The 21,994-nt window shown below is 33.1% G+C and overlaps 1 protein-coding gene across 10 annotated transcripts in view; it reads left to right on the top strand.

The window, feature by feature from the left end:
• Positions 1-21,994, top strand: part of pde1cb (phosphodiesterase 1C, calmodulin-dependent b) — a 174,106-nt gene that overhangs the window by 5,316 nt on the left and 146,796 nt on the right. For 4 of the 10 annotated variants that reach the window (XM_073930720.1, XM_068214780.2, XM_073930724.1 and 1 more), the window contains exon 1: positions 17,703-18,023. The exons of 5 other annotated variants lie outside the window; for them this stretch is intronic. In XM_073930720.1, coding sequence (XP_073786821.1) covers positions 17,939-18,023 — 85 coding nt within the window. In that variant the 5' untranslated portion in view covers positions 17,703-17,938. Of the gene's footprint in view, positions 1-9,773; positions 10,015-17,702; positions 18,024-21,994 lie in introns of those variants that run through there. One more of the 10 variants, XM_073930744.1, reaches the window with a different exon arrangement.

Below are 21,994 nucleotides of genomic sequence, written 5' to 3' on the forward strand. Positions count from 1 at the left end.
TAGTTGGAGCTGCTCCCCTTTGATTACAGGCAAAAATCATTGATATTTCATATCATTTCATAATCATGTATATTTTTATGTCCGACTGAGGTGTTCAGATAATTGTGGAATTTCAGCAGACGGGTGGGAAACAGGTGTCTGCTCATTTTGGGTCAGAAATGTGGCCATTTATCTGCACATTAGAGAGTTCAGGCACTTCTGCGGAACAGATGAGAAAAGCGCTTCATAATGGGATGATCAATGACGCGCCGCCGCCGTGCTTTTGAAGGGTTCAGATCTGTGTTTTTTATGTTTGAACTCTTTGATGTTAGAATAACAGCTTCTCCTGATGCTTTATTTAGCTCAAGTGTTTTGCAGAGATGGATTTGTACACAAATCTACAACAATCGTAATATTTATTTTATGATCGCTGTCTACTAAAATGTGAACTAAACTATTATTTATTAGATATGAAATATTTGGTTTGGTAATGTTCTTGGACTCTCCAAAGGCTGCATTTATTGATAAACAAAGAAAAAAAGCAGTAAATATTATTGCAATTCAAGAGATATGAGTTCTGTTTGAATATATTTAAAATTGTTATCCTGAAATGCAATAAAGTCTTCAGAATTTATTTTTTATGCTGCTCAAAATATTTTGGTACATAATATTCAGTTTTCTATATAAATACCTTTTGTTTGAAAAATATACATTTAGTAAAAATTAAATATCATTACTTTTGATCAATTTAATGCATCCTATTTCATATTTCTTCATTTTTTTTTAAATGGTAAAAAATACCATTTATGAAATACCCCCTATAAAGAAATATTTTAAGACTAAGTTTAAAGGTTTTCTTATACTTCTGATATAGTTATGTTTTTAATTATAATTGTTTTATTTACCAAGATGGAAGTGGAAATATAAATGTACATATAATCTGGTATTATATTATATTATATTATATTATATTATATTATATTATATTATATTATATTATATTATATTATATTATATTATATTATATTATATTTAAAATAATTATTAACTAACTATCATAAGTAATTTCTACTGTAGAAGATTTTTCCTGTTTTTTTTTAAATATATATAAACAAATCAATTTTCAGAATTTTGATCCTTTTTTTATGGTAGTTTACATGCAAAGGTGAAAACCACTTTATTAGCTCCCCTGTTTATTTTTTCCCCAATTTCTGTTTAACGGAGAGATGTTTTCAGCACATTTCTAAACAATAGTTTTAATAACTCATCTCTAATAACTGATTTATTTTATCCTTGTCATGATGACAGTAAATAATATTTGACTAGATATTTTTAAGACACTTCTATACAGCTTGAAGTGACATTTAAAGGGCTTAACTAGGTTAACTAGGCAGGTAAGGGAAATTAGGTTATTAAGTTATTGTATATCGATGGTTTGTTCTGTAGATTATCGAAACAAAATATAGCTTAAAAGGGCTAATAATCCCTAATAATGTCTCCTCTTTTTTTTCTCTTTTTTTTTTCAAACAAATTAATTTTCATGAATTGTCTTCGTTTTTTTATGGAGTTATATATGCACAGTAGAAAACATAATCATAAAAACCCTGAAATAATTCATAAAGAAAAAAAATTATTCAATATTTTTTACGATGGAAATGGGTTTATATTAGGATATTATATTTAACATTATTACTAACATAATTAATTTACTTAACACAAGTTTCTTATGATTTTTTTCTTTTCTACTTAAATAATAATAATAATTTTTTTAAAAATAAATCTTCTTTTGTGTTTTTATGTGTCTTTTCAAATTAAAAAGCTTCAATCATATCAACACTGAAATGATTAAAAAAAAATGTTGGGACTAAATTTAACACAATTCTTTTTTTATATGTTATTTTTTTATTTACCCTGATAGAAGAGGCAATATATTGTGATATTATATTTACAATAATTACTAAAAATTAATTTCCCTAATAATGCACGACTCTCTTCTGGTTTCTTTTTTTTTTTTCAAACTAATTAATTTCCTTACATTTTCTTCCTTTATTATGTGATGTATATGTAAATAGAAAGCATCATCATACAAATGTAAAATTAAATAGTAATTAATAATAAATAAATTAATAGTAAATAAATGAATAAATGTATAGTCTAAATTTATAGTATTATAAAATTAATACCTCTGCTAAAATGTTATTTTTTTATTATTATTATCTTTTTTTTTACCAAGATGAAAGTGGCAATATATATATATAATCATAACAATATTTAAAAAAAACTTAAATGATGATGATGATGATGATGATAATGATAATGATTATTATTATTATTATTATTATTATTATTATTATTATTATTATTATCCATTATTTTTATGCATTATTATTTTTTTCACAGGCTGGGTTGCAACTGGAAGATAAAACATATTCTCCATATTTTGGAATAGTTGGCGGTTCATTCTGTTGTGGTGACCTCTAATAAATAAGGGGCTTAAGCCGAAGAAAAATGAATGAATGAACAAATGAAGTTTATTATTATTATTATTATTATTATTATTATTATTATTATTATTATTATTATTTTATTTTTAATGGTAGTGTACATGCAAAATTTCATAACAATTTTTTTTTAAATCTCTGAATTGATGTTTAAAGAAAAAAAAAAAACATAATTGTAGTAACTTTATTTTGTCCCATTCCGAGTTTGAAACATTTTTCAGTCTCCCACTTCTCTGTCCCCTTTTCACCTGTTAAAGGAAGAAGTGACTCTCGAGGATGACTAAAATATCTCCTGTAGCTCAATGTTTTTAATGGTTACCATGAAGCAGCGACAGTAAAGTCTCCCGCTGAAGACTCTGAAGAGGCTTTTCTCCCTCTCTAGAGAGACACAGACGGGGAAACACCAAACCAACACACTGAACCAGGGCTGAACAACATATTCTTTGAGCATCGAATCGATATCGCAATGTGTGTATCTGCTGTTGTCATATCGCAGGATTATATTATTTGTTAAATATTAAAACACAAGGATATTATTACACTACCTGACAAAAGTCTTGTCGTTGATTTAAGTTGTAAGAGCAACAAATAATAACTTGACTTTTAGTTGATCATTTGGAAGTGTCAGTAGGTAGATTTTTCCCATGAATCATATGATGAGCTGCATCCCAATCACAAATACTGCACAAGATCTACTGGAACCTGCATGGACCCAAGATTCTCACAGAAATCAGTCAAGTTTGTTGAAGGAAAAATCATGGTTTGAGGTTACATTCAGTATGGGGGCGTGTGAGAGATCTGCAGAGTGGATGGCAACATCAACAGCCTGAGGTATCAAGACAATTGTGCTGCCCATTACATTACAAACCAAAAGAGAAGGCAAATTCTTCAGCAGGATAGCGCTCCTTCTCATACTTCAGCCTCCACATCAAAGTTCCTAAAAGAAAAAGAAGGTCAAGGTGCTCCAGGATTGGCCAGCCCAGTCACCAGATGTCAACATTATTGAATCCAAAGAATGTTGATGAACCCTGGGAGTCCTGCAAGAACGCTTTCTTTGCCATTCCAGATGACTTTATTAATCAGTTATTTGAGTCATTGCAGAGATGTATGAATGCAGTCCTCCAAGCTCATGGGAGTCATACACAATATTCATTCTTTCTTCACTGCAGCATGCCTTTATATTTTATACTGGACATTATTTCTGTTAAGTGACAATACTTTTGTTTACGCAAAGTCAGACCTTACTGTCATAATTAAATCATTAAAAATCAAGGCAAGATCATATTTATTTTGGTAAAATAAGCGTAATCTAGAGGCCTTTGCCTTTCATATAAGCTGATGCCAGATGATTAACTAGAAGTCAAATTGTTATTTTTTGTTCCTAAAACTTAGATAGACTTAGGCAAGACTTTTCAGGTACAGTAGTTTTAAAATTATTTAATGATGACCATCCTAATTTACATTTGCTTGTTCATTTTCTGTACTTAAATACTATTAGACTCCCCAGAAAACCATGAAGCACTGTTTATTTTGTTAGATTTTTTTGTTGTTTTTTTGCTTGTAATTCATTATAAATGTCAGTGTTTGACGTCAATATGATATTGGTTTAAGATGTTGGCTCGGATGCCAACAGATGCTTTTACTCTACTTGCACTACATACTTAGGCAAGTTATAGTACTTTCACTTAAGTATGATTTTTCAGTACTCTTTTCACCATTGGATGTGAAATTGCCACTTGAGTGACTTTGGTAAATTAAATATAACTGAAAACACTGACAGACATTTTGAGCATTTTTACAGAACTGTAAAATATGAGACAAAGCAAACAATATGTATATATAATTTCACTATTTTGGTAAAAAACAGTTTTTTCATAGGAAAGGTTGACAATTGCGTGGAATTTCTCATGTCTGAATATCTTTCTTTTCATTGGATATAATGTAAGCCAGTGGTCTATTGCAGGGGTGCCCAAACTTTTTCTTATAAAGGGCCAAAAAGCAAACTTGATTGAGGGATGTGGGCCGAAAGTAACCAAACCATATATATTACATTTTTCATGGGTAATTTTCTATTTTATTCTGTAATATTTAAAAATAACTAGAAAATGTTGCTTCTTAAATCATATTGACTAAGGCAGTATCTTTTTTTAAAAACATTTTATAATGAATTTATTACTGTAAAACATAAACAGTCTCATTTATAACACAAGTTCAATGCAGAATGCAATAGTCAAGCTTACAAGCTTACAGCCGGCAGCTAGCTCTCTGCAACTCTCACATGGTCGCCCACTGAAGCTAAGCAGGGCTGCGCTCGGTCAGTACCTGGATGGGAGACCACATGGGAAAGCTAGGTTGCTGCCGGAAGTGGTGTTAGTGAGGCCAGCAGGGGGCGCCCAACCTGCGGTCTGTGTGGGTCCTGATGCCCCAGTATAGTGACGGGGACGCTATACTGCTCAGTGAGCGCTGTCTTTCGGATGAGACGTTAAACCGAGGTCCCGACTCTCTGTGGTTGTTAAAAATCCCAGGATGTCCTTCGAAAAGAGTAGGGGTTTAACCCCGGCATCCTGGCCAAATCTGCCAACTGGCCTTTGTCTATCATGGTCTCCTAACCATCCCCATATTCCAATTGGTCTCCATCGCTGTCTCCTCTCCACCAATCAGCTGGTGTGTGGTGTGCAGTCTGGCGCAAAATGGCTGCCGTCGCGTCATCTAGGTGGATGCTGCACACTGGTGGTGGATGAGGAGATTCCCCCCATTGTGTGTAAAGCGCTTTGAGTGCCCAGAAAAGTGCTATATAAATGTAAGGAATTATTATTATTATTACTTTGATTTGCTCGCAGATGTCTTGTGGGTCTGTAAAGTGACAGTATTTACATTTTAAAAGTCTGATTTATTTGCAGTATTTAATTGAATCATTTAAGTTCAGTTGGCTTTCTTGTAGCTCCTCAAGTAAACAAAGAAACTAAATGTTAAATTCAATTTGAAATGATCATGGTCACTGTCCTAATCATTCTCCATCTCTTCTCAGATGGGATGGCAAATCAAAGGTTATCATAAAAGCCAACTCTGGCCCTACTTTGGGCCATCTCTGGTCTATAGAATTCATTCATTTATTTTTCTTCGACGTATTCCCTTTATTCATCAGGGGTTGCCACAGTGGAATGAACCGCCACTTTATCCAGCACGTTTTACTTAGCGGATGCCCTTTCAGCTGCAACCCAGCACAAAGAAGCTCTGTGTTGGTGTATAAAAGATTTGTTTTTCAGATGTTTGCTAAATGGTGGGCTGACCAGTGGCTTTTGATGCTCCTTTTCTGCAAAAAACACATTAAAAACCAGTAGCTTGAAATGGTATAACATAATTTTTTGAGGGTTTTAAATTCTTGGCTTTTCTAAAACATGGCAAACCTTGAAACCCATTATTGTCCCATGCCTATAGAAGAGTTCAGTCCACATTTGTTCATGCAGAGTCGTGTCTGCATGTCTGCGGATGAGACGGACACCTGCTATGAATAATTAGAGCTTTGTTATTTAAATAATGAGTGATCCGTGTGAGCAGACGGAGGAGTAATACACAGATTTTCAGCATTGAGGATTTTATCAGCGTTTTCAACTTGATTGACTCCCAGGTATCAATGTTGAAGTTTAAAAAAAATCTACAGTTGAAGTCAGAATTATTAGCCCCCCTGTTTATTTTTTTCCTCATTTTCTGTTTAACAGAGAGAATATTTTTTTCAACGTATTTCTAAACATAATAGTTTTAATAACTCATTTCTAATAACTGATTTATTTTATCTTTGCCATGAGGACAGTAAATAAAATTTGACTAGATATTTTTTTAAGACATTTCTATACAGTTTAAAGTGACATTAAAGGCTTAACTAGGTTAACTAGGCAGGTTAGGGTAATTAGGCAAGTCATGGTATAATGATGGTTTGTTCTGTAGACTATTGGAAAAAATGTTTGCTTAAAGGGGCTAATAATTTTGACCTTAAAATGGATTTAAATTTTTTTTTTAAATCTGCTTGTATTTTAGTCAAAATAAAACAAATAAGACTTTCTTCAGAAGAAGAAATATTATCAGACACACTGTGAAAATTTCTCTTTGAAATTGTTAAACATCATTTGGGAAATATTGAAAAAATGGAAAAAGATCAAAGAGGGCTAATAATTCTGACTAACTGTATATTATTAGCCAGTATAGACTATTATTATTATTATTATTATTATTATTATTATTAATATTATTCATTCATTCATTCATTCATTCATTCATTTTGTTGTCGGCTTAGTCCCTTTATTAATCCGAATCCGGGGTCGCCACAGCGGAATGAACCGCCAACTTATCCAGCACATTTTTATGCAGCGGATGCCCTTCCATCTCTGGGATACATCCACACACACTCATTCATACACACACTCATACACTACGGACAATTCGTTTGGGTTTTTTTCGATACCGGTGCCTAATCGATACTTTTAAAACGATACCGGTGCTAAAACTGTGCCTGAATTGATACTTTTTAGCCACAAATTGATGGTGAATGACTCTACAAAAACATTTTATTTGACAAAATATTTTTAAAAATCATTTTAATAGAACAATATAATTACTGTTTAAAGTAAACATCAATTCATATTGTATTACATTAGTACATTTCCTTTAATCATTTGTTGGTTAGCATGAATTTAAGATTTGCATTATGAAATTACATTAGCTACTATTAACCTGTGGGGGGTGGACAGGGACCACGTACTTTTAAGAGCACATTTTAACATATATGTCACAAAATACTTAAAACATTATTGGAAGTGATTTGTTTTCATGCATGACTCTGCAGTCTTCATAAGCAAGATAATTTAATAACCTAAACTCAAAATAATCTTCCTTGTTTATTTATTTGACAAGTAACGTTATACTGGTGTAGGAGAACATATTTCTAACATTCAAGTACATCAAGGCACATTGCTGCACCTGTAAACTTTAACAGGCCTACAGTTGAAGTCAATTTATTTTACCATCCCAATCATTCACAATAATGTTTCTGAAAAATTTGACAGTGTTTCCTAAAAAAAATAATTATTCTGGAGTCAAAATAAGTCCTATTTCTTATTGTTTATTTCGTGCATTGATAATGACCAAAACACATTGAATGACAGCAAAAAGTAGCAATTTTACCCAATAAATGCGTTAATAATATCAACTGATTTATGTATAGTCATTCAAATGAACTTAAAACGATTAAAAACTGCAACAAACATTTATTTAGGCCCGAACTACAAAACCAAATGTAAAACAATTTTAGTATCAGTTTTGCTTAAGTTGCACGCTAGTGTTGCAGGAAAGGGGAGTGGTCGCTTTAAGACTTGCTATTTACGGGAGTTGTAGTCCATAGCGAAGTGTATTGTGGGTAGTGTAGTTCGACACGCATGCTGAATGATGTCAGCTGTGCTGTGCAGCTGAAGCTGAGGAAGAAAGTTTTACTAGGCTTTGTTTTATGATCACTCAAGTTATTCCACCCGAGAGCTGTTCATAACTAGATAGAACAGACATAGAGATAGAAATAGAGATAGCTTGATCTCTGCAGCAGCTGCCGGAGAGCTGCGCACTGCAGACGCAGTTGGTGTGAAAGGCAAACGGCTGCGTGCTGCTTCTGCTCTCTATACGCTCTGCTCACGCACTGCTTTCGCTTGCGGTGTGAAACAGGCGTAACGTCCTTGCTGCAGCACCGAAATTAGGCACCGAAATTCATTTGCTGATTTAATACCGGTACATACCGGTTACCTAGGTACTGGTGCTATAATGGCACCAGGTTTCGGTACTCAACCCTACAATTTAGCCTAACCAATTCACCTGTACCGCATGTCTTTGGACTGTGGAGAAAACCGGAGCACCCGGAGGAAACCCACGCGAACGCAGGGGGAACATGCAAACTCGACACAGAAACGCCAACTGAGCCGAGCCGAGGTTCGAAACAGCGACCTTCTTGCTGTGAGGTGACAGCACTACCTACTGCACCACTGCCACGCCCCATTATTAACTTTATAATTATTATTATCATCAATTACTATTATTATTGTTGTTTGTGTCGTTGTTACTGCAAAATTATGTTTGATAAAATGTAATGGAATATTTAATATATTAATATAATAATTTATATTAATTATTATTAGTATTATTACATTATAATAAATATATTTCATTTACTAACATAATTAAAATTCTCTAACACTTTATAAATTTACTCTGGGTTTAGACTTTTAAAAAAACACTATTTTTATGATTTTTCTAAACGTTTTAATGATTTTCAAAATTGTAACTTATTATAATAAGTAAGGATGTCTTGGTGGCACGATTGCCTTACAGCGAGACGGTCACTGATTCGAGCCTCGGCTGAGTCAGTTGGCATTTCTGTTGGGAGTTTTCATGTTCTCCCTGCGTTCACGTGGGTTTCCTCTGGGTGCTCCGGTTTCCCCCACAAGTCCAAAGACATGAGCTGTAGGTGAACTGGGTAGTCTAAATTGTCCGTAGTGTATGAGTGTGAATGAGTGTGCATGGATGTTTCCCAGTGCTTTACAGCTGGAAGGGCATCCGCTGCTTAAAACATATGCTGGATAACTGTGGCGACCCCGCATCAATAAAGAGACTAAGCCGAAAAGAAAATGACAAAATGAATGAATGAATGATATAATTTTATTGTTATTATTATTGATTTTATATCTTGTTTTGTCTAAATAATTTAGAGTCATCCTGTGGAATTTATTAATTTTTTATTTTATTTTATGATTGGGTAACACAAATATAATTTTGCTTACAAATCTCAATAATTTATAAATGACAGTTAGTCGGGACATTTAGTAATTTGTATATAATATTATATATGATAAGTATAATATAATTATCATTTGCACTTTATGTATGGTGAAATTTAATTGGTATAGAAGCTCAGTAATATCAAAACATCAAATATGATTAAATAAAAAAAAAAAAAGGAAAAAAGTCACATTAACCTTTCACCGGAAGTTTAGCAGTATGGGAAGACACTCTTGCTCTGCAAATACCCTATTAGGTTTCAGACAAATTTACTGGCAAACACTTTTATTGTAAGACAAAATATTAAGAGCTTGCTTGTCATACGGTAATCAGCTATAGTACTACTTGAACTTAAAACTAAGACAACTATTTTATTTGAGTTAATATTATGATTTCAGGGCATTTACGTCAAGTGACGTCACCAAGCTCAGAGCTCCAGCGCGGGGGAATCACAGAGAGCACGCGCTGGTGTGTGCTGCCATGGCAACAGGCGCAGGAACAGCTTGTTCTGTTTCTGATCTCTCTGTTCAGATAGATTTTCACGCATTATTGAACTAATTTATTCGTCTAATTCACATGTTCTGATTATGTATCATAACCAAGCGGAAACAGAAGAGGCAGTGATGTTTCAATATTTGTAGTCAGTGACAAGTCTCTAAATAATTAAAGGGGTTTTGTCGCGCTCTTTCGGTCCCACGTGGGAACTGCACCGGAAATTCAGGTAAACCAATGTACAGTAGTGATGGCACACTTTGCGTTAACTCATAAAATGTTTTATTGACATATTTTTAACAGTTATAACTCTTGAACCATATTGTATCTCATCAGCACATTCGTATAAATGAGCAAATGTGAAAATACATCAACGTTTTTAACCATTGTTTTCAGTGGTGTAAAGGAGCAAGTTACTCAGATTACAGTAATTGATTAGTTTTTCCCCAGGAATTGTAATTTACTAAGTAGTTTTAAAAATGTGTACTTATACTTTCCCTTGAGTAATTTTTTAGTGCAGTATCGGTACTTTTATTCCACTACTTTCCTTAACCCGCAGTCACTACTTTATTTTTTCTTGTCTATGGGGAAATGTCATAAAAATGTTCATAAAAATTATGAACAGAATTGGTGACAAAGTGTAGCCCTACCGGAGTCCATCATGCGCTGGAAACAAGTTTGACTTATTGCCGGCAATGGGAACCAGGCTCCTACTCTGTTCATACAGGGACGAGACCCCATACTCCCAGAGCACCCTCCACAGATTGCCACGAGGGACATGGTCGAATGCCTTCTCCACACATGTGGATTGGTTGGGTGAACTCCCATGAACCCTCGAGCACCCTGATGAGTGTAAAGAGCAGGTCCAGTGTACCACGGCCTAGATGAAAACCCCATTGTTCCTCCTGGAACCTATGGTTCAACCATTGGCCTTTTCACCAGTACCCTGGCATAGACTTTCCCGGGAGGCTGAGGAGTATGATCCATCTATAGTTGAAGCACACCCTCCGGTCATCCTTCTTAAAATAAAATACTATCCCCGACCTCCATTGGATGCGATGGACATGGTTTTTAAATCATTAAACATGGTTTTTAAAAATAAAAACTTTAAAAACCATTAAAACAAGTTATATTTTTTAAGAATTTGACAATGATGCCATTTTATTGGTTCTGATCCAATACTTTTAAAGATTGTTTTTCTAAAGTAACATTACAGGCTTAACGACTGACTGAGTAGCTTGACCCCAGATTATTGCACAATAAGACATGCAGGATAATATCATAGCAAGCACAAACATTTGCGCTGCTTTAAGATATACTCCAAAAAACGTTGAGTGATTTGATCTAACATAATGGTTGAGTTAAACATATTTGGTGCTTTGTTGAGTTATTTTTTAACCTTTGTTAGGTTATTTATTTAATAACTCAACCAGACTTTTAATAGTCAACTGATTTAACTGACACAAAAAAGCTGTATTAATATGCATGCATAATGTTGTTTTTGCGTTTTTACGTTTATTTAAGCATTAATACAATATTGTTGTTATTTTTTTTATCAAATTATCTTTCCGTGTCATGTATATCCGTTTTACCATCCAAGACCATCTTTTAGAAGCGTTTGGATGTGCTTAAAATGTATTGTACATTGTGGACACTGAGTGAAGCCTGCTGCAGCTGCTGGACAGCCTCTACAGCACACACAGCTCTATATTCTGCTCCATCAACACACGATTTTCTGCTTGCACAGTTTATAACTGTCTGCACTTTTTTTCTGTTTCTTCATAGTTTGTGATTTTTGATTTATTTTAACAAAAGTGTCTTGAACTAAAATGTAATAAAAAAAGCATTTTCAATATTTTTAAATAATGCATGTTATTTATTTACACCATTATAATTATAAAACTAAAATTAGTGCTAGTAATAGTAGCAATAGTAAAACCAGAGTGGGAAAAAATACATTTAATCAAAATAACCCAATGCATTGGGTTAAAATAAGCCATAGTTGGGAAGGTGCTAATAACCTATAGTTGGGTTATATGTTGGGGTATTTTTAACCCAACTATTTTAAGAGTATATACATATATATGTGGTCTTATCATACGAAAGCAGTTTAAATCTGTCTTAATAGTCTTATATTTTCATAATGTAGGCATCAAACTTAAGCTTTGAGTCTTTAATGACACATAGGTATTTAAATTTACTCACTTCCTTATTTCCTTTTGGTCAATTTGGATTTTAAATACATCTAGTGCTCTGTTTTTTTTTTTTTTTTTTGTTTTTTTAAAGAAAAACATTTGTTGTAATTTAGAGTTAAACAGTTGTCCTGCAGCCACTGGGAAATACAGTCGAGTTGCTTGGTTAACATTTCTGCAGCATTTCTGTGAAGTTCCTGCTGTTACATAAATAATTGCATCATCTGCATACATTTAAAAACAAACTTCATTACAATTTTCAGGTAGATCCTTTATATACAAACAGAAAAGCAATGGCCCCAATGTTGAGCCTTGCGGTACACCTAATTAGCATTTTTGAAGTGTTGACTTCACACTGTTAATTTTAACACATTTGCTTTCTATAATCGAGCTATGATTTAATCCAGCTTAGAGCTTGTTGTGAAAAGTTATTTTGTTTTAATTTATTTATAAGTACTTTATGATTCACAGTATCGAAAGCCTTTTTAAAGTCTAAAAATACTGCTCCCACAACCATTCCTTGATTCAAACTGCTTTTTATCATATCTATATAATTACATGCTGTCATTTCTGTTGAATATTTTGGTCGAAATCCAAATTGCTTAGGGTTTAGCGAATATTTTTTTTCAAATATGCAATATTCAGATGAAGTCAGAATTATTAGCCCCCCTTTGTATTTTTTTTTCTAATTTCTGTTTAACGGAGAGAAGATTCTTTTATCTTTGCCATGATGACAGTACATAATATTTGACTAGATATTTTTGAAGATACTTGTATTCAGCTTAAAGTGACATTTCAAGGCTTAACTAGGTTAAATTGGCAAGTTACGTTAATTAGGCAAGTCATTGTATAATGATGGTTTGTTTTGTAAGAAATCGAAAACAAATATTGCTTAAAGGGGCTAATAATATTGACCTTAAAATGGATAAAAAAATTTTTTTTAAACTGCTTTTATTTTAGCCAAAATAAAACAAATAAGACTTTCTGTAGTAGAGAAAATATTGTAGAAATACTTTGAAAAATTACTTGCTCTGTTAAACATAATTTGGAAAATTTTTGAAAAGAAATACACAGGAAGGCTAATAATTTTTGTCTTTAGCTGTATATTTTAATGTAATAATCAATTAAATAGGGAATCATGGTGATATAACTATATTTTTTATCCTATTACCTGCAGTGTCTTGTCTAAAACCTGGAATGTTCCAACACAAAATCTCACCCAATCCAGAATACCAATAATGTATTCATTTACTATAGATCACATACATCCACACACATTTTACGTGAGCTCCAGCTTTTGTCCAGTAAACACTGCATTACATTAACCTCCGGATCTTTCGAATGCTGAGGGAAAAAGCCTTGGCTGGTTGCCTAGTGACCACTGTTCACAATAGAGACATCATATACATGAGCCGACCTCACACAAACAACACACAACTCCTCTAACGACTGCAGGCTCATTACAGTGCTGGAGGAAACACCAGATCACCATCTCACACTGAGCCTTCATGTGCGTTTCATAAAGCGCTGATATAATAGCTTACTTTGTCCCCAAATGTGTGAATTCACACTGTTTTAGTTGTGGGTGGGTTTGTTTTATTGTAACTACATGTTGCTAGTTTGATCCTTTAAAAGATAGCGGAGTGTAATGATGAAGCCTGTTCTATTCTATTCTAATCTATTCTATTCTATTCTATTCTATTCTATTCTATTCTATTCTATTCTATTCTATTCTATTCTATTCTATTCTATTCTATTCTATTCTATTCTATTCTGCTTTGTTGTATTCCATTGTGCTGTAGTATACTTTAATCTATTCTGTTTTACTGTCCATTTTATTAACTTCTACTCATTTCTGATCTATTATATTCTACTGTATTGTATTGTATTCCATTATATTTTTATTCTTCTTTGCTTTGTTATATTTTATTGTACTGTATTCTTTAATCTATTCTGTTTTTCTCTTCTATTCTATTAACTTCTACTAATCTCTGATCTATTCTATTGTATTGTATTCTATCCTGCTCTTTTTTATTGTACTATATTCTATTTTTCTCTATTGTATTCTACTGTACTATAATCTATTGTAAATATTCTCTATTCTACTGTAGCATTCTTTAATCTGTTCTGTTTTACTCTTCCATTCTATTATCTTCTACTCATCTCTGATCTATTCTATTCTATCTTCTTTTCTATTATATTCTTCTCTGCTTTATTCTACTGTATATTGTAAATATTCTCTGTTTTACTGTACTATATCTCTAATCTATATTCTATTCTACTCTGTGATACTCTACTCATCTTTAACCTCTTCTGTTTGACTATATTCTACTCTACTCTTCTGTTATACTTTCTATTTTATACATATTCTATCCTGTGCTGTTCTTCAATCTATTCTGTTTAACTCCATTCTATTCTAATATCTGCTACTATTCTATTGAATTCTATTCTTCACTCATCTATTCTAATGCACTATATTCTATTCTCATCTTTATTGTACTCTACTTGCCTATAACCTCTTATGTTCAACTATACTCTTTATTCTATTCTGCTCTATTTTACTCTACTCTGTTATATTTATTCTACTGTAGTATTCTTTAATCTATTCAGTTCTATTCTATTCAATTCTATTCTATTTTATTCAATTTGACTCCGATAATATCTATTCTATTCTGTTCCTTTCTTCTATTCTATTCTATTCTATTCTATTCTATTCTATTCTATTCTATTCTATTCTATTCTATTCTATTCTATTCTATTCTATTCTATTCTATTCTATTCTATTTTACTCTCATCATTTCTATCCTCTTCTATTCTACCATACTCTGCTCTTTCGCTTTTCTGCGCTATTCTATCATTCTTTAGTGTTGTTTTATTTTATATTGTACTTGACTACTTAAATTAATTGTATTCTACACTGTTTTCTATTTTACTCTTCTGTACTCTAAATACCATTGTACTCTACTATTCTTTAACCTGGTATATTTCTGTTTTTCATGTAGTATAATCCATTCTATTCTACTGTTCTATTTTAGTTTTCTGTGCTCTTCTATTCTGTTGTCCTTTATTCTATTAAACTTTAATCTATTTTGTACTCCATTGTATTCTATTTTCACCACTGTACAGTGTTCTATTCTATTCTTCTCTGCTCTATTCTATCTTTCTGTACTATATTCTATTCCAGGGGTCACCAACCTTTTGGAAACTGAGAGCTACTTCTTGGGTACCGATTAGTGTGAAGGGCTACCAGTTATTAAATAACAATTTTTTCTTAATTTACTTTTAATTATATGATTATTATTAATAATAAATAATATTCATCTATGTGAAGACATTGATCATGTTAAGGATTTCTCACAGTAGTTGTCAACAATGATTTAACAAGTTAGATAAATATAGATATGCAACACTTCATTTGTCTGAAATTGTTTTTAAAGTTTTTTTTAAATATATTACTTAAAGTAATTTTCAAATTTACACCAATGCAAGTATGATTTAAAAAGAATACCTATAAAAATATTAGATGCAGCTTACTCATATGTGGTGCTATGGTGAGCATTTTTTTAGAACAGGCCCGCAGGCAACTCATGTAAACCTGGCGGGCTACCTAGTGCCCACGTGGACCATGTTGGTGACCCCTGTTCTATTCTATTTTATACTATTCTGTTTGTCTCTACTGTACTCTAATGCATTTTATTTTATCTTACTCTTCTGTACTGTATTCTGTTCTGTTCTCCACTATTCTACTCCCATCTTTAATCTATATTATCTCAATATTCTAGTATTTTCTATTCTGTTATCCTCTTTGCTCTGTTCTATTTTATCCAAGCTTACCATATTATATTCTATTTCATTATCCTCTACTCTTCTCTGCTCTATTTTACTCTTCTCTGCTGTGTTCCAATCTGCTTGACTCTTCTGTACTATAATTTAATCTATTCTTTTATACTTGACTACTGTAGTCTAATTCAATCTTTTCTACTTTGTTCTATTTTACCCTCCTGTACTTTATTCTATTCTGTTGTCCTCTATTCTATTCTATTCTATTCTATTCTATTCTATTCTATTCTATTCTATTCTATTCTATTCTATTCTATTCTATTCTATTCTATTCTATTCTACTCTACTCTACTCTACTCTACTCTACTCTATTCTATTCTATTCTCCATTATTCTACTCCCCTTATCTTTAATCTATTGTAATATTTTCTATTCTGTTATCCTCTTTGCTCTTCTATATTTTATCCTACCTTACCATATTATATTCTATTTCATTATCCTCTACTCTGCTCTATTCTACTCTTCTCTGCTGTGTTCCATTCTGCTTGACTATTCTGTTCTGTTCTATTCTATTCTATTCTATTCTATTCTATTCTATTCTATTCTATTCTATTCTATTCTATTCTATTCTATTCTATTTTACTTAACTATTCTACTCTTCTCTGCTCTATCCTATCCTGTTCTGTCTTACTGTACTCTATTCTGCCTCTACTGTGCTTTAATCTATTCTGTTGTCCTCTATTCTACTCCACTCATCTTTAATCTATCATATTTTATTAAACTACTCTATTCTACTCTTCTCTGCTCTATTCTATCTTACTGTACTCTACTCTGCCTCTACTGTGCTTTAATCTATTCTATTGCATTTTATCCGATTCTGTTGTCCTCTTTTCTAATCCACTCATCTTTAATCCATCCTACTTTACTAAACTATTCAACTCTTCTCTGCTCTATTCTATTTTACTGTACTCTGTTCTGCCTCTACTGTACTGTAATCCATTCTATTGCACTTTAGTCTATTCTGTAGTCTTCTATTCTACTCCACTCATTATTATTTATACATTTTTGCTCCACTCTATTCTATTATACTCTTCTCTGTTCTTTTCTATTCTCACTTACTGTACCTTATTCTATTCTATTCCGCTTGGCTCTACTTTAATCCATTGTATTCTACAAATTTTGAATCCATTCTTTTTAGAATTCTTTTCAGAATCAAATCTACTCTGTTTTATTCTGTTATCTTCTATTCTATCTTCTTCTCTGCCACCTTACTATATTCTATTCCATTTGATTCAATTCTGCTTGAGTACTTTAATCTATTCTATTCATCTCTCTTCTGTTCTACTTTTATGCATTCTATCATATTCCACTCTTATGTACTCTTCTTTAATATTTTCTATTTTACTCTTTTCAATTCAATGCTGCTCTTTGCTTTGCACTGTATGACTGTTTAATTCCTTTGTGTCATTATAATCGTTTGTGCTACTGAAGGACCTTTCAGATTGTCTTCTGCTCTCTAATCATTCAGTCAAGACATAAGACAATCCTTTAGTACACCGTCAGCACAGCCTCAGGGGTTTGAGGCCACTGTATTCACAGACAAAAAAAAAAGATCAAAACTCCAGCCATTATTCCAGCACAATGACTCCATCTCAGCCTCCACCTGTCTGCATGTCTCTATAGTTTAAAAAAAGACAGTCTTTGATTAGAAATGAGTGATTCACGCTTAACCAAAATACATAACATAAACCTCACGACCTTGGCCCAGCTAGACACTTTTTTCTGGGAAAGCGTTCAGCAAATCCAGGTTTGAGCTGATAAAATCGCACATACATACAGTACACACACACACACACACTCACACACACACGCAAGGCAAAAAAGAAGCTCCTTCCTTTTTTTTTTTTTCTTCTCTCTCCTTTTTAAATGTGCATCGCAGCACATCGAGCAGACACACAGTAGTAGTGCAGATGAGAGGCGAGCGTGTGTTATGTTGTGTTATGCACCAATAACACTAAAGTGCTCTGTTGAGGGGAGACTTGCGTTCAGCCGGCAGGAAAATCATCTGAGGATGACAATGATAGAAAAGCAGAAAAGAGTGTCAGGATAGAGGGATCTGGCCAAAACAACAAGAGACCAAAACAACTTTGGGATTCCCTCCAAAAAGGCTAGACAGGGGAAAATGTCAGAATCGGACTCCAGGAAAAAGGGCTTCACCAAAGGCAGAAGTGCCACTTTTAGCATCGATGGATTCAGCTTCACCATCGGTAAGAATCTGCAAGTTATTAAACGATGGATTAAAGATTTGTGCTTTTATTTTTGCTAAATATGTACAGTAATTGCTTTGAGAAGCAGGAATCCGCTGTTGTTTTGTGGTTGCACAGACAGATTTGTTGATTTGAGGATGTGATTACAGAGCATGTGAGCCTTTCAGGTGAGCACAACTCCACGGCGCCATGGCAACCGGAGTAAAAGCTGACCACAGTTAATCACAAAGCAGCTAGGAAACTATTGTTTCTTGGGTGGCAAACATAATCTTGTGGGCTCTCTTTGAAGAAGGGGTTTGTTTTTTTTTATGCAGTTTCTTGGAGAAATGGAAAACTCTTGATGTATGCTATGAGTGTACACACACAGCCTTGAAACGATTGTGAATTTGAACATGGAGTGGTTTTGTGAAACATATATGAGTTGATTTTGGAGGGCTGTTTACATTGAGTTGTTTGTTGTCTTCTAGATGAGATACAAAGCTGAAAATGCATGCATTAATTGCTGGTATTTCTTGTATTATTGCTATTATTTCTATATTCCTTTTTTATATTTTGAATTGACTTTCTTGTATGTGCTGAAACACAAAATTCTGTCACTTTTAGTGGTGTAACGGATCACAAATCTCACCTTGAGAAAAACACATTAAAGTAAAATACAATTAATGTCAACATTATCATCTTTAATCTACAACATCTCCAAATGCTCTTGACTGATATCTGGTACACCAATGACTCATTAATTCGAACCAGTTCTTTTTAGCAAACTCAATGAACTAGTTCACCAAACTAATTGAACTATTTAAAACTTGAACTACAGTAGTAAAGATCTACAGTTTAGTCAATCAAATCTCACCAACAGCCACTTAGACTGTAAATAGGCCAGAATATCAGTACATGAGATCATATGATCACTAACCGCTCCATGTACTCCAGCAGTGACTGAAAAAACAAAACAAAACGTTTCGACCCAAATCGAACGCTTAAACTGAGCTCATGAATGAAAAGGCCTAACTAATGTTTTTGTAGTTTTTAATGGACTGCATGAAACTGAAGTTGCTGCAGACTTTTATGTAAGAATGATGACGTATTTCCTACTGAAATGGAATAATGAGTTGGGGGCGGGGTTTATGTTTGGCTTCTTCTCTCATCTTTTACTATTTTTACCCTTGTCAAACCAGGACCACAAAGTAAAACACGCAGAAACGTGAAGTACAAAGCGAAAACAGCATCGCAAACTCACGGTTGAATATAAGCAAATATTTTAGTTTTGTTTTGCACAGCTTTATTTTTATTTGCAGTTCTTTTTTTGTTTGCAAAGTTCATTCTTACTTCTCAAAACTTAATTTTCCCTTTAAAGTTCTTTATTTTTGTTAGTAAAATTAATTTTATTTTTCTCAAATTAATTTTCGCTTTGCTATTTAAAAAAATTTTTTTTTTTAATATTTGCATTTATTTATGTATGTATGTATGTATGCATGTATGTATGTATGTATTTATTTATTTATTATTATATTTATTTATGTATGTATGTATGTATGTATGTATGTATGTATTTATTTATTTATTATTATATTTATTTATTTATTTAAATATTTATTTATTTATATTTATTTTTTGCTCAATACCTAATTTTTTGTTTGCAAAACTTTCATTTTTTAAATATTTGCATTTATGTATGTATGTATGTATGTATGTATGTATGTATGTATGTATGTATGTATGTATGTATGTATTTATTTATTTATTTATTTATTTATTTATTGTTTGCTCAATACTTAATTTTTTGTTTGCAAAACTTTCATTTATTTTGCAAGTATATATGGCACTAGATTGACTCCGTACTGAATTATTCAGTTGCAAAACGAAAATATATTATACTGTATGCAAGCACAAATAGTTATGGCACAGTTTATTAGAATATTCACTTCTGATAGGTCAGATGTTTTAGCATAATTGACAGTTGACCTTCTGCACTTGTTTCATATTTTCTTTATCTTGCATTATTTCAGATCAAATCAATATTTCACATTCAAAAAATGTTTGCTACTTGTTCAAACTACTTTGAAACGACACAATTCTGGACTTTTTTTAGGATCAATTGTTCAATCAACGGCGACGCAGTAGGTAGTACTGTTGCCTCACAGCATGAAGGTCGCTGGTTCGAGCCTTGGCTGAGTCAGTTGGCGTTTCTGTGAGGAGTTTGCATGTTTTCCCTGCGTTTGCGTGGGGTTTCCTCTGGGTGCTCCGGTTTCCCCCACAAGTCCAAAGACATGCGGTACAGGTGAATTGGGTTGGCTAAATTGTCTGTAGTGTATGAGTGTGAATGTGTGTGTATGGATGTTTCCCAGAGATGGGTTGCAGCTGGAAGGACATCTGCTGCGTAAAACATATGCTGGATAAGTTGGCGGTTCACTCCGCTGTGGCAACTCCAGATTAATAAAGGGACTAAGGCGAAAATAAAATGAATGTATGACTGTTCAATCCACTTAAATTTGTAAAAATAATTAAGTTAACTTAAACAATTTGTGTTGGGACAACATGAAGGTGTTGTGTGGAACCCAGCATTACAGTGCATATCCTTCAGGTCTTAATTAACTCAAAGTAAACACTTTGCTTCTGGGCCCTGATCACCTTATCTGCTTTATTTTGAGGTAATGAACATCCCACTGTACATTTTTCCATACTTAGCTGTTTTTCTGAGAAACACACACCCATGTGGGAGGACAGCGGTCAGAGAGAGTCTTACAGGAAAGGTGTTATGATGGAAACATCAGAGCTGTGTGCTGCTTTGTTTATACAGTCTGTTCTGATGCATTTATAGAAGGACATTTAAAGGAAAATCTGACAAACTTTTTAACTAGTGCATGTTCAGTGCTGTAGATAAACCAGCAAACGCAGCAGGGAGCCGCGTTTCTGCCTCATTATAGCACGGAAGGCTGCTTGACTTATTTATTTGCTGCATGAATTCTTGATATCAGAAACGAATGCAATGTTTATAGTTAAAATGCTAGTTAGATAGTGTAACAAATCAATTCTATCTTGCTGAAATACAGTGGTAACAATGGTAAAGTACATTGTTACTACTAAAATGGTAGTTTTCAAAATGTGAAAATTACATCACTCCTAGCAATTACATTTTTCAAAATGTAATTGCTAGGAGTGATGTTGTCATTATTGATATCAATACTTGATATTTTAGTTGTGAAAATGTAATTCCCGACATCTAAAAAGACCATTGCACTAGTAGAAATCCAGTCCCTAATATCGAGAATTAACATTTAAACAAGAACAAACTCAATTGTTTATGTCAAGAAATTGTAATAAGTCAAAGCATTCAATCGATTTTAAACATCTGCCAGACATGTCGCTTTGAGTGCTTTAAGATTATTTTGTGTAACGTGTTGTCAATCAGGTCCAGTGGAGCGTATTGACAAACCACTGTGATCTTGATGATGATAGGCTGAAGCAACATGACCCTCAGTGTCACTCTAGAGGCTTTCAATGACTGGTGCGCTGCAGAAACAATGTGTGTGTGTGCGTGAGTGCTTGTGTTGAGTGTGTGTTCAGTCCCCATACAAAATGCCATGACACTTAATGGTGTTGTACTTCACTAATGCATGTCATGATGTTTCTCTGCTTGAACAACGTGTCCTCGAAATGTGATCTCATTGACTTGTTTTTCTGACTGCGGCTGTTAATGCGCTTTACATTCATCTATAGAGAAATCTCTTGCACTTGCCTGTGTGCTGATTTGCATTTCAGTACAAAGATCTGTGCATTAGCTTGTTTAATAAAAGGATGCTATTGCACGCAATACCTTATGTTAGTGTTATTTTAGTGTCATTAATTATTGAAGTATTTAATCATGTTAAGAATAGTTAGATTTCGGCATTTTGAGTTTATTCATTCATTCTTTAATTTTCTTCTCGGCTTAGTCCCTTTATTAATCCGGGGTCACTACAGCAGAATGA

The sequence above is a fragment of the Danio rerio genome, chromosome 2, assembly GCF_049306965.1.
Source record: "Danio rerio strain Tuebingen ecotype United States chromosome 2, GRCz12tu, whole genome shotgun sequence".
Taxonomy (NCBI): domain Eukaryota; kingdom Metazoa; phylum Chordata; class Actinopteri; order Cypriniformes; family Danionidae; genus Danio; species Danio rerio.